The 13344-nt window shown below is 42.2% G+C and overlaps 1 protein-coding gene across 1 annotated transcript in view; it reads left to right on the forward strand.

Moving 5' to 3' along the window:
* Positions 1–11519, forward strand: part of LOC149459393 (acidic mammalian chitinase-like) — a 37478-nt gene extending 25959 nt beyond the window's left edge. Inside the window, exons 8-12 of the mRNA XM_089681148.1 lie at positions 2786–2909; positions 3002–3187; positions 4668–4784; positions 6335–6476; positions 11185–11519. Of these exons, the coding sequence (XP_089537274.1) occupies positions 2786–2909; positions 3002–3187; positions 4668–4784; positions 6335–6476; positions 11185–11456 (841 nt within the window). The 3' untranslated portion in view covers positions 11457–11519. The remainder of the gene's footprint in view (positions 1–2785; positions 2910–3001; positions 3188–4667; positions 4785–6334; positions 6477–11184) is intronic.
* Positions 11520–13344: the final 1825 nt, after the last annotated feature.

A 13344-nucleotide genomic window follows, 5' to 3' on the forward strand; every position in this document is an offset into this window, starting at 1 on the left:
GATTTATTTACAATGGGGGGCTGCGGATTACATGGTATAATAGCAATAGAATAATAGTGGATGGAAGATTAGATGTTAAAATGGTTGCTGGAACATTCTACTTTATATTATAAAGTTGTCTGGGGATTCTATGGTATATTATAATATTGGTGTAAGGCAGGGCCAGGACAAGGGGGCAGGATGGTCAGCTGTTCTGAACACTGTGGTAACATGTGAGGTGAGTCGCCTCAAGGAGATTGGGGAAGGAGCTTTGTGTTGGGAGGGGGAATTTTGGGGTTTGGCAGGGGGTAAGAATTGTTATAAGAGGGGAAATTTGGGGGAGTATGCTAGGAATGATGATTTGGGGGGATTTGTTGATGGGGAGACGGGGGGAGAGGATTTGTGCTAGGAGGGGGGATTTGTACTGGAAGGGGAATTTCTTTTGGGGGGATTTGTGCTGCTAGGGATGATTTGGGGTATTTGTGCTAGGAGGAGATTTGTGCTGGAGGGAGGGGGGATTTGTGTTGGAAAGGGGGGATTTGGAGTAGGGGGAGAGGATTTATGCTCAGAGGAGAAATTTGAGGGGTAGAGGATTCGTGCTAGGAGGGGTAATTTTTTTTTCATTTCTTGGGGGGGGGGATTTGGGGAAAGAAAGCATTTGAGCTGGGAGGGAGGGATGGGGGGGGCAAAGATTTGTGCTGGGAGGGAGAATTGCAGCAGATTGATACTGGAAGGAAGCACATATTGCTGATACATTTTGGGGGAGAGCGCAGTTTGGCATGTTCACCCTGGGTTCTAGATGACCTTGTCCTAGCACTGGTGTAAGGTTTAAATGTTATAAGGTGGTGGAACGATTATAATAGATATTACAATGGTAGCTAGAGAACTCTATATTATAAAGACGAGTGGAGGATTCCGTGACATGTTATTATGGTGGCTGGAGATTTGTTGATGGGGAGATGGGGGGAGAGGATTTGTGCTAGGAGGGGGGATTTGTACTGGAGGGGGAATTTCTTTTGGGGGGGATTTGTGCTACTAGGGATGATTTGGGGTATTTGTGCTAGGAGGAGAAGGATTTGTGCTGGGGGGAGGGGGGACTTGTGTTGGGAAGGGGGGATTTGGAGCAGGGGGAGAGGATTTATGCTCAGAGGAGAAATTTGAGGGGTAGAGGATTCGTGCTAGGAGGGGTAATTTTTTTTCTTTTTGTGGGGGGGAGGGGGTTTGGGAAAAAAAAGCATTTGAGCTGGGAGGGAGAATTGCAGCGGATTGATACTGGAAGGAAGCACATATTGCTCATACATTTTGGGGGAGAGCGCAGTTTGGCATGTTCACCCTGGGTTCTAGATGACCTTGTCCTAGCACTAGTGTCAGGTTTAAATGTTATAAGGTGGTGGAATGATTATAATAGATCTTATAATGGTAGCTAGAGAACTCTATATTATAAAGATGAGTGGAGGATTCCATGACATGTTATTATGGTTGCTGGAGATATACTGTATGTTAGGATGGTGGCTTGAGGATTTTACTGCGTTTCAACATGAAGAATAGAAAATTAGATAACATAATGGTAACTGGATGATTCTACTTTACACTTGAAAGATGTCTAGAGGATTCTATGGTGTTTATGCATAATCACGGTGGCTGGCAAATTGTATGCAAATTATGTTATTTTGGTGAGTCAATGAATAAAACATTAAAGGGGCCTAGAAGATTTATATATAGAACAATCTTTTATCTAGTCTTAGAATACTAAACCTTATTTACCTCCACTTGGGATAACCAGAATCTTTAGTATTTAACAAATGATAAAGTGTTATCGGTATTTGTTTTTTTTCTCTAAGAAGATCTAGTAAACTATTAGGTATTGGACTGTGAACAAACTAAACCACAGATGCAGTTCCTGAAAAGCTCAAATGCTAAACAATTGGGGTTGCTATATAGATCACTTATAGTTATATATTTAGCCTAAAAAGGACGTATGCCATCACATTCAATCAAAAAAATCTACCAAATTCAACCCCAGATTTACACCCATATTGCCTGCATATTTTATCCCCTTCCAACAGAGTATTTACATTTATCCACATGGAACATTATTTGCACTGCAGTTGCTCAATCATTTAGTTTTAGTTCAACAATTTAAAACACACTCCATGGGTTGTATTGCGCAGTGAAGATTTGTGTCATCCACAAACACAGAGAACATTTATTCCCCATTTCAACATTATTTTTATACAAGTTGAATTATCCCCTGCCATAATGTTTCTACCAGATTTTCCTCTTGCATACTCCACTACTATCTGGACCATTTTGTACCCAACAAATTTTCCTCTGTGGTGAAACAATACACTCTTTTCTATTTCATTTGCAAATTTAAACTCCCTGTACTTCTTTTTCTTTTTGTTGTCTCTATAATCATCCATTAACTGTGTGGTATCCATATGCCAAGTACAACTGCAGTCTGATATACTAGGAACTGCTTTTCTAGTCTCATAAATTTTAAACATATTACAACATGGCTTCAAGTACTTGTCACTGCAACCTTAAACAATCATCAATAAATGCAAAGCAAAAAACAAAGGTTAATATAACTGTTAAGTTAAATTAAGAAAACATTTTATATGTGTTATTTTTATCAAAAATTGGTGATTAAACAAAAAACTTTAGTTAAAGAATGAAACAGTGCTTGAAATTGAACAGTGTGTAAGCTATTCGTTATCCATGCTGCATAATTCTATTTAGAAAGGTATTAATGGCTATTGAAGTCGGTTCTGCAAGAGTCTAATAAAATCTTTTGCATGAATAGATACTTGGACCTCATCAATGTAATGACATATGATCTGCGTGGTTCATGGGAAGGGTTCACAGGAGAGGACAGTCCCCTTTTCCAGGGCCCAGCTGATCAGGGTGGTTATATCTACTTCAATGTGGTATGTTTCATTGATTATTATTCCTGTATTATAAAGTCTATATTTTATTCTTCAACAGATTTATTTATTTATTTTTTTTAAATCATATTTAGGATTATGCTATGAATTACTGGAAGAATAATGGAGCTGCACCAGAAAAGCTTATGGTCGGGTTCCCAGCCTATGGACGAACCTACACACTTTCAGATCCTTCTAACAATGGTCTTGGTGCCCCAACTTCTAATGGAGGTCCAGCTGCTAAATATACACAGGAAGCTGGATTTATGGCATACTTTGAGGTACACTAATTGTGAACATTTTTAAATGTATGGTGCATTGTAGTTCTGGCATTAAAAGCTGTTTAAAACTGTGTTGGCTTGTTGAAAACAGAGTTAGGCACTTGTAAGGGCACAGAAGCAGAAATACAATTACAGATATGTGTAAATGATTTATTTGGGAAAAAACACGCACAAACAAAACAAACAAGATTTTATTTTGTTGGGTCCCTGAGCGGAGGTCAGAGCACTTATCCAATTCTGAATGTTTCCTGTGGTACTCCATCAAAGCAAACATGCTTGAACCCAGTAGTACAGTGCTTACTCTTCTTCTGCTTGGATTGTGACTCATTTATGATGCTCTAAACTGATTGCTGCCAGTGGCATTTATGTTTAGAAATGCTTAGGCAGGCCATACATGATTCATTTTTTTTTGTTCAATCAGCAGATTGAATGACAACAAAAAAGAATCAATTTCCCCTTCTACACATTTGATGTGGATGGGGAAATCACTGCTGAGTTATTGTATTCTGCCGGAGTGGAAAGCACTGATTGGAAAAAATACAACAGGCTGGTTGTACACCATTTGACCGAAAGACTGCTTTGTTTACAGCCAGCTAGCTTATACATGGATCGAAATTTGTCCAGTCCCTGCTGAGCCAGCTAAATTTCTTTTTGTTTACAAACGGTTTTATTTAGCAAGAATAGACTGTAAAACAACAGTACAGTGTCAAGTGATACTTACAGCAAAAACAAGGCACTTTTGAAAAGTACAATACAATAATGTATATTATTATAAGAAAGAAAGGAAATAGAAAAGAGTAGATTGCAAGTACATGAAAAACGTAGACAGTAAAATAGGTTGAATGATACATCTGTCAACAGTATATGCCAGTCAACCTTCACTTGGAATGTTGCTAATCATGCAATAAATGTCTATAGTCCCTCCAGGATTCCCATTTATTATCAAATAAGTGCATCTTATCCAATAGGGTATAATGAATACACTCCATGAGCATCACAGCATCAACTCTTTGTAAAACGGAGGCTAAGGGTACAGTATCGGATTTCCAATGTAAGGCAACAGCCCACAAAGTGGCAATACAAATAGTATGTATCAATCTCATAATGGCGTAAGAGACCCCCGGGATATGAGCCCCCAACAAACAGGTCTGTATAGACAATCGCATTGGGATACCCGCCAATGAGGTAGCCGAGCCAGCTAAATTTCAATACAAGTATGGTTGGCTTTAAGGGAAAGCAAGAAAATGAATATCACTGGGTTAAGGTGAGTTTATAAGTGGCAATAAGGGCCTTGGTGCTAGCTCAGCGATCTGTAGGAACAAGGATAGAAGCACAGGTTTTGTCTTACCTTGAAAATTGATCACAAAGGTATCCTCTCCCATAAATTCCAGCAAGAAATATACTGGCTATGTATTACAAATAAACTTTTTTTTAAAGAAGACACATTTATGTTTACTCATTCATTTCTATTTTCACACAGATTTGTGGATTTTTGAATGGAGCTACAGAGGTGTGGAACAGTCCTCAAGAAGTCCCTTATGCCTACAAAGGAAGTGAATGGATTGGATATGACAACCCAAAGAGTTTCAAGATCAAGGTGCAAATAGATAGATAGATAGATAGATAGATAGATAGATAGATAGATAGATAGATAGATGTTAATTCCATGATAAATGGGGCATATGAGTCTAAGGACACATTCCAGAAGATTTAGTAAAACTGGTGCACTCAGAATCTGGTGCACCTGTGCATGGTAACCAATCAGTTTCTAACTTCAGCTTGTTCAGGTAAAGTGGCTGTAAAGGCTCAAGGTTTTTTACCTTCATGCATTCTCCACCCAGCTCCCCTCAATACTTACCTGAGGCCCATCGTAATCCAGCAATGTTCACGAGAGTCTTGGCTCTCTGGGGACTCTCTCTCCTCACTAGCTCAGATCATAGCCTGTCAATCACAGCCAGTGAGCCAATTAGGAGAAAGAGAGGGGCGGGGCCGAGCTGCGGCTCCATGTGTGACTGACCATGCAAAGCAGTGGCTCGGGATCGAGTCTGCTTGGGTGCCCCTATAGCAAGCTGCTTGCTGTGGGGGCACTTGGCAGGAGGAAGGGGCCATGAGCGTCGGTGGGGAACCCAAGAAGAGGAGGATCGGGGCTGCTCAGTGCAAAACAACTGCACACAGCAGGTAAGTAAAACATGTTTGTTTGTTTTTAATGCCTTTTAATATCACTTTAAAGTGTTACTAAACCCATGACCCTGCATTCACTCTGTCCAGTCTTCCACAGTACATGGAAATGCAATTATTTTAGTAAATATAAACTGCTAAATACCTTTTCACCATCAGCAGTACAGAGCAGTCTTGTGACTATCACTGTCTGGCCAGGCACTGGTTAATCCTGTAGGAGGAGTTTTCATTCTCCTCTGACTGTCCTATAAGGCTGCATGACCCCTGACCCTCTGCTGATCACATGCACCCTCCCAAAAAAAAAAAACCTCTCTACCAATATACACCAAACAGAGCCAGCGATGTGAATAACAGCCTCGCCTGTCTTGGGTCTCTGCTTCCTCAGTAGCTGAGGCAGCAAGCAGGAGTCATTGGCTTCTGCTGCTGTCAATCACAACCAGTCAGCCAATGAGGGGAGAGAGGGTTGGGGCCAAGCTGCAGCTCCGTGTGTGAATGGACACACAGAGCAGCGGGTGCCCCCATAGAAAGCTGCTTGTTGTAGGGGCACCCTACAGACAGGAAGAGCTAGAAGAGCCTGCAGGGGACCCAAGAAGAGGATCCAGGCTGTGCAAAGCCACTGCACACAGTAGGTAAGTATAGACATGTTTGTTATTTTACAAAAAAAAAACCTTTAGAATCGCTTTAATCCCTTAGGTTCCACAGTGAGTATAATAAGAATGCTTTACTGTATACTGTATACAGACTGATTTTACTGTTTTAGGTTTAAAGTTTGTAAACTTTAAGCTTTGACAATAAAACCTGGAAGCTGATTGGTTTCTACGAAGAGATGCACAAGATTTTGCACGCTCCAGTTTTAGTAAATATCCCCATTTTTGTAGATTTTAAGACTTTATATACATTTAATTATTGATTTTAATGATCCTTCTGTTTCTGATTATTTATTAAAATAATAGCTTCTATCTCATACAGGCAGAGTGGCTAATGAAGAACAACTTTGGAGGTGCTATGGTATGGGCTCTTCCCCTGGATGACTTCAGTGGCAATTTCTGTGGCCAAGGCAAATACCCTCTGATGAGCACACTGAAATCCACTCTGGGGATATCTTTCCCAAGTGAGTATTCTGCACTGTGTACATACAAAGTTTTAAGACTTGTTTAGCAGTGGAATTCTAGTTTAGACACATAGGAATATTCTAATCACTACTTATTAACTTTAGAGCTATTGTTCTTTTTGTCAGTCATGGTACTCATTCTGTTATAACATCCAGGAAATGATAAAAGCATAAGAATGAGAACCTAAAAAAAGCCACAGTAGCTGTGTTGGTATAGACAATATAGTGTACAATATATAATTGGGAGATTTCAATAGCCCAAGAGAGAAGGGATATCAGTCATTTTTCTTGACCAAAATGGGATGTAATCATGGCCGGATCTAGGGGGGTGCTGGGGTGGGTTGTGCACCCCAGATTTCTGTTGTGCCCCCCACCCCGACCGGCTGAGTTTCTTCCCAGTCCCAAAACTGGAATGTGCAGCCTGGAGCAGTGAGCTGTGATTAGTAAAGTTCAAACAGCAGCAGCGGTAGACAGGAGAGAGGCTGAGCTGTGTTCTCCCCATCCTGTCAGTGCAGCGCTCCCCCACGCAGCACATCACACAGTATTGCTAGTTCGGACGGCACACAGTTTAATTACACTGCCCTATACACATTTCCTCCTGCAGTGACATGAGCAGTCCTTGGAGGAGATAGAGTGCTGGTAATTAAAACTGTGGGCAGCCCAAACTAAGGATCCTGTGTGTGTGGAGGAGTGCTGCACTGACAGGAGCGGTAAGACACAGCACAGCCTCTCTCCTGTCTCCTGTGGGGGGGGGGCTTACAGGCGGGGAACATAATGTGAGGGGTTGGGGGGTGTGACTTGTGCTTGGAATTTGTGCTTGGAATGAGAGGTAGAGGGATTGGAGACTATTTGTCTGGGGAGGGTAATTGGGGGGAAGATGTTTGCTTAAAGGGGGGATTGAGGTGGAAGGATAAGTGCTATTAGGAGGAATGAGGGGCAATTGGGGGGGGGAAATATGCTAGGACTAGGACTAGGAGGAGGGGATTAGGGGAGATATGTGTTTGGAGGGGGGAATATGTGTTTGTAGGGGGAATTTGGGGGATATTTATTTTATTCATTTATTACAGGTACTTATATAGCACCGTCAATTTACACAGTGCTTTACACATATATATTGTACATTCACATCAGTCCCTAACCCTCAAGAGGTGTACAATCTGAGGTCCATAACTTACATTCATACATACACATTCTAAGGCCAATTTAGACAGGATCCAATGAACCTACCAGCATGTCTTTGGAGTGTTGGAGGAAACTGGAGTATCCGGAGGAAACCCACACAGGCACAGGGAGAACATGCCAACTCCAGGCAGGTGATGCCGTGGTTGGGATTCGAACCAAAAACTCTAGTACTGCCAGGCAAAAGTGCTAACCACTGTGCTGCCTATGTGTTAGGAGGGGGAGACGTATTAGGAGGGGGGATTGGAGGGGATATGTGCTAGGTGGAGGGATTGGGAAGGGGGAATATGCTAAAACCAGGAGGGGGGATTTGGGGAGATATGTGTTTGGCGGGGGATTGGGGGGATATGTGTTAGGAGGGGGGATTGGGGGGGATATGTGCTGGGGGGGGGGAATTGGGAAGGAATATGTGCAAGGAGGGAGTTTGGTTGGATATGTGCTAGGAGGGGGGATTTGAGGTGGAGGGATTTGGGGTAAGAGGGGGATTTGTTTTTTGGGGGGGGGATTTGTGCTAGGAGGAGTTGGGGGAATTTGGGTTAAGAGGGGAGGGCTGGGGAGGATTTGTGCTCAGAAGGGGAGGAGGGATGATTTTTTGGGTGAGACATGAAATGAGGGCACTCCTCCCCTCATAGCACATAGCTGAGATTTGCTTGAATTTACTTGCAGAAACAGCCTCAATCAGTAGCCAGCTACACACTGTGCAGATGGATGCTGTGTCTGTAAGGGAATCCAATCTCAGCTATGTGCTGTGGTGTGGAGGAGCTCTGAGTACCCAGGCTTTTGCAGTGTGGGGAAGGGAGGAGGAGATATGCTGAGTGTTCTGCCAGCAGTGACCCTGTCCTCTGCTGACCATTTTCTTCTGCCCTGCTGACCCCTTTACACTGCCCTGTTGACCCCTGCCCTCTGCACTGCTGACCCCTGCCCTCTGCACTGCTGACCCCTGTCCTCCATCCTGTTGACCTGATAACCCCTTGTCTCCACCCTGCTAATCTCTGTCATATGCTCTGATGACCCTTGTTGTCTATTCTACTGACCCCTTTACACTTCCCTACTGACTCTTGTACACTGTCCAGATGCACACTGTCCTCTTCTCTGATAATCCCATGTACACTGTCCTACAAACTAATGGCTTCTGTAGACTGCCCTATAAACTGCTGATCCTACCCTCTGCCCTGCTGACCCCCTGTATACCACCCCACTGACCTCACATCCTCTGCCCCTCTGACATTTTTTATTTCACCCTCACATCAGACAGGCTAGATCCAGCCCTGGATTTAATAGACCCAGGGGCGGACTGACCATTTGGAAACTCGGGCACTGCCCAAGGGCCCGGGGTCAGTAGGAGACCCCATGAGATGCCCCTGGTACCTTTTTCATAGGCTTTTTTGAGTTTGGGCAAGGACACAGGGGCCCCATGATCCCCTATTGCCCGGGGGTCCCCATGAGTTGTCAGTCTGCCCCTGAAAAGACCTATTGAAGACTTGCAGGCTTGGTGATTACTTGATGGTATTTGGGAGAGTTCAAAGAAGGAAGAACTAGTGCAGGATAAGAGAAATGCTAGGTCTGTAAGTGAAAGGTGCTGATTAGAGGAAATTTGGGAGCAGAGCAAAGATGTGGTGTTGTGAACATATAGAAAGCAGGCATTAGATGTGCTGTATGTAGATGCCAAACTGTTGCTTTATGGGTGACTTTTTATTGCATGCATCCAATGAACAATTTGAAGTTCTCCTTTCAAGTGAAAAGGCAAAATAACAAATAAATCTAATCTAAATTATATATACTGTAGAATAAGCTTGCTTATCGAAGCACTGCTTTTTGCCTTTTACACTGCTGTATTTCTTGTGTATGGAAATCTGAATAATTTATATAAGCCCATCTCCAGTCAATTTTTTTTTTAGTTTTGGACAGATAAAAATATAGATCCCCTATCAGAATTTTATTGTGATGTGTGTCCTGGGGAGATTTTCCCTCACTTCCTGTTGGGATAGTTGGGACAGGAAGTGAAATCTTTCCACTGGTTACATAGTTAGTCAGGTTAAAAAAGACTCTAGTCCATCTGGTGACACAGTCAGCAACAAAACACATTTTTGCAGTAAAATGGAATTGAGTTACAATCTGTCAGGGGATGATTACTGTCTGTGACCACTCTCTTGTCCTATTTTTCTTGTCATGCTGTCCACAGATAGTCAGTGGGACAGGAAGTGAGGCAAAATCTCCCTAACAAGTTTACAGACAGCAATAATACTTTGCCAGATTTACAAATATACATGTAAAAGGCTATCCATTAAGCTGAGTTGAGCTTGATAAGTTGTTTGTTGTATATATGGATACTTCAATAAATAAATAATTGAACTACTAAAATTCAATGATGTAGCAAACTAAACACAAGTTTAGCCAAATACTGATTTTACAAGTGATTATAGAGTATACAATAAAGTATGTATGCAGCCAAAAAGAATAACTGTGACTAGCTGTCTTCTGTGGCAAATGAATTTCTGTTTAATATGTCATTGTATTATAGGTTTTGTGTAAACATCAAACCTTTAGGCTGCATTCACACTTGAGCTGAGCATTTTTAGGCATATTTACAAAAATTTTGTTGAGCAGAATTGCAAGTATGTGAGGCGATTTTCATTTAGGCATCTTTTATGTGGCGAATAGAAACCTTTGCTCTGCTTCCTTGAAGACATGCAGCTAAAATGTTGCAAAATAAACTTCTAGGCAGGTTTTACATAGGCAACGCAGGATGGAGAAGACTGATCATATGGCTGGATCACACTTCTGGAAAAGAATACAGCTGCAAGTTTCCATAAAAATTCTAGAGCAAGATATGAAGTTAAAACAGTGGAAAATCATGCCTGACTAACATGCCTTCAAGAAATGGTGTAGAATGGTGTAGAAGAAATGGTCCTAGGCACATTCAACAAGAAAACCAGAATCAAGCACATGGCTGCTGTGTATAGAAGTTCTGTACCTTTCTCCTTGATCTGAGGAGCTGTTCCACTGGAACAGCAAATTCCTTTCAACTTCCTACTAGGCTCCGGTGGTTCTTGCCCGGCTTTTATCATGGGAAGCCCAGGGATCATAGATGCAGGGGTGACCACAAATTAGACCAATGAATATCTAGTGATGCTAGAAAAGGAGAGCTCCTGTTTGAGCTGAAAACACTTAAAATATGCTTGAAAAACTCTCATAAATGCTAATTTCTCGCTATACAGGCATTTTCCATTGAAGTCTATGGTCACAAAAACACCCAATTCTGTCTAAAAAGTAGCTCATGTACATTTTTGAGCAACAGGTGTTTTGCTACAGGTGACAAAACATTCAAAAGTGAACAGGGGACATTGAAATGAATGGAATTTTCCTTGTTGAGAGTTTTTGAGCTTTGAGCTACAAAACGCTAAAGTGTGAACGGAGCCTGAATTGTTTATCGATAGCATAACAGCTAGAAAAGCAAATATATACATAGTTTGAAACACTTTGTATGATATATACTAATATTAAATGACATGGTCTCTTCATCAATCAGATTGCCAGACACCAACTATAACAGTAGCACCAGTATCAACATCAGCAGCTGTGAACAGCGGGAGTGGAAGTAGTGGAGGCAGCAGCGGAAGCAGCAGTGGTGGCAGCAGTGGAGGCAGCAGTAGTTTCTGTGTCGGAAAAGCAAATGGCCTTTATTCAAATCCAAACAGCAAAAGTGGCTTTTTTAACTGTGTAAATGGAAATACCTACCAGCAATCCTGTCAGACAGGTTTAGTGTTTGATACCAGCTGCTCTTGCTGTAATTGGGCATAAAAAGAATCATCTGAAATGTCAATAAACCATTTCTAACATTTAATAAACATCAAAGAATCACAATTCTGCGTGACTGTATTTAATTACGAATTGATAAATGTTTTATATATATTACAATGGTTTTTAGCCACTGCTAGTTTTCTTTAATTCCTATCCTATTTTTTTGTAAATTTCTTCATATTATGTTCTTCATATTCTTTATACCTTCATATTATTTCTAAGTACAAAGCTGGTGGTATTTAGGGATGAACAAGTCTGTCCGGGTTCATTGAATCCTGTTTGGAATTTGTGAAACCCTAACTTAACATCAAAATTTGATACGGAGTTCTTACTATTTTCAAGAATAATGAATAATGCAGAATAATAGGCAACTGCTGGGCATTGACTGAGGCAACTGCTGGGCACTGACTGGCGCAACTTGGCCTTTTATCAGATCGCGTGATCAGCTGTGTCCATAGGACACAGTGATCATGGAGATCGCCAGGGGCGCGCAGGAGAGCGCGTTCTGGGAGGACATCATATGACGGTCTCCCAGAACTGGCCAGCCGCAGTGCAGCTGTCATTCGGCTACCTGCGGTCGGCAACTAGTTAAACTACATGCCTGGTAGATGCCTTTAAGCTGTATATGGAGTTACAGAACAGTACGATTTTTATGGATAGCATCAGCAGCACTGTGTTTTGGTATCACATAGTTTGGATATTGTCACAAGTTAGCCTGCAGCCTCCTGTTGCTTTGTCTTACCTCCTTGCTGTTTGTGTTTCCTTCACATGTGTGTCTCTCTCTGCTCACCTATGGGTGTCGTCTGCTATTCCCTGGGTTTTATGTTCTTCCGTTTCATCACTTCCTGGCCCGCCTACTTGTCTGCCTGTCTATTTAAGACCTGCTCAGTCTGTCCCACATTGCCTGAGCAACATTTGTTGTCTGTGCTCCCCAGCATTCTTCCAAGTATCCGGTTTAGTGTTTCTGTGTACTGACCCCGGCTTTGTCCCTGACTTCTCTCCTACATCGTTTACCTGTGTACCGACCCCGGCTTCGTTCCTGACCTTGCTTGTCTTCCGCCTGTCCCGACTTCGGCTTGTCTTCTGGATCTCCTAGTCTACTCCCACTGCACCCTGCTCCCGCTAGCAGTCTCTTCTACCACAGCTGGGTGTACCTGGGGGCCACGACCTGGTTCCAGCCTGCTCCAAGTCCATCCCCACCATCAGGGGCTCTGGTGAACAAGCAGGCTGGGGCTTAGACTCCACGCCCTGGGGAACCCCAAGCTGTGGATTAAGAGCTCACCACCACAAGTGCTGACAGATATGTAATTGATGTTTTAATTTTTATATTTATTTTGGCTTAAATACAGCAACAGTACTCCAATATTATTAATCTTAACTGGGATTTTTGTTTTAGGTAGCTTTGACCAGGGGCGATTTATGAAATCAGTGGGTTTGTGTGCAAGATCATAAGTTGGGCCCCACTGCTCGAAAAAGAATAAAAAAAATCTTGTATGGTTAGTGCTTAGTGTGGTGTGGACATTGTTTTCTTTGTGCAAGGGGCTTAACTAGAAATGTAAAAGACCCGGGGCACATTTGGGTGCCCCAAGGAGAGTAGTAATGCGGTCCACATAGCACTTCATGTTGGGCAGTGGGTGTGGCCAGATTGCATTGACAGTGGGAGAGGCTTAAAGGGACATGGTTAGATAAAACAAAACCCTTCTTGTACCCATAAAATGTGCTTAGTTTGCTGTGCCACAAGTAACAGTCTCACAGACGTGTATAAACCTCAGCAGATCATTAACAAAAACTCTTCCATTACATATGATTTTGTGTATACTGAAAATAGACAGAGAGACAACACTTTGTCTGAGACTACCTTAAAGTAGAACTTCATTAAAATAGTCAG

The sequence above is a fragment of the Staurois parvus genome, unplaced genomic scaffold (assembly GCF_062004578.1).
Source record: "Staurois parvus isolate SC_StPar_1 unplaced genomic scaffold, SC_StPar_1.0 ptg000261l, whole genome shotgun sequence".
NCBI classification, from domain to species: Eukaryota; Metazoa; Chordata; class Amphibia; order Anura; family Ranidae; genus Staurois; species Staurois parvus.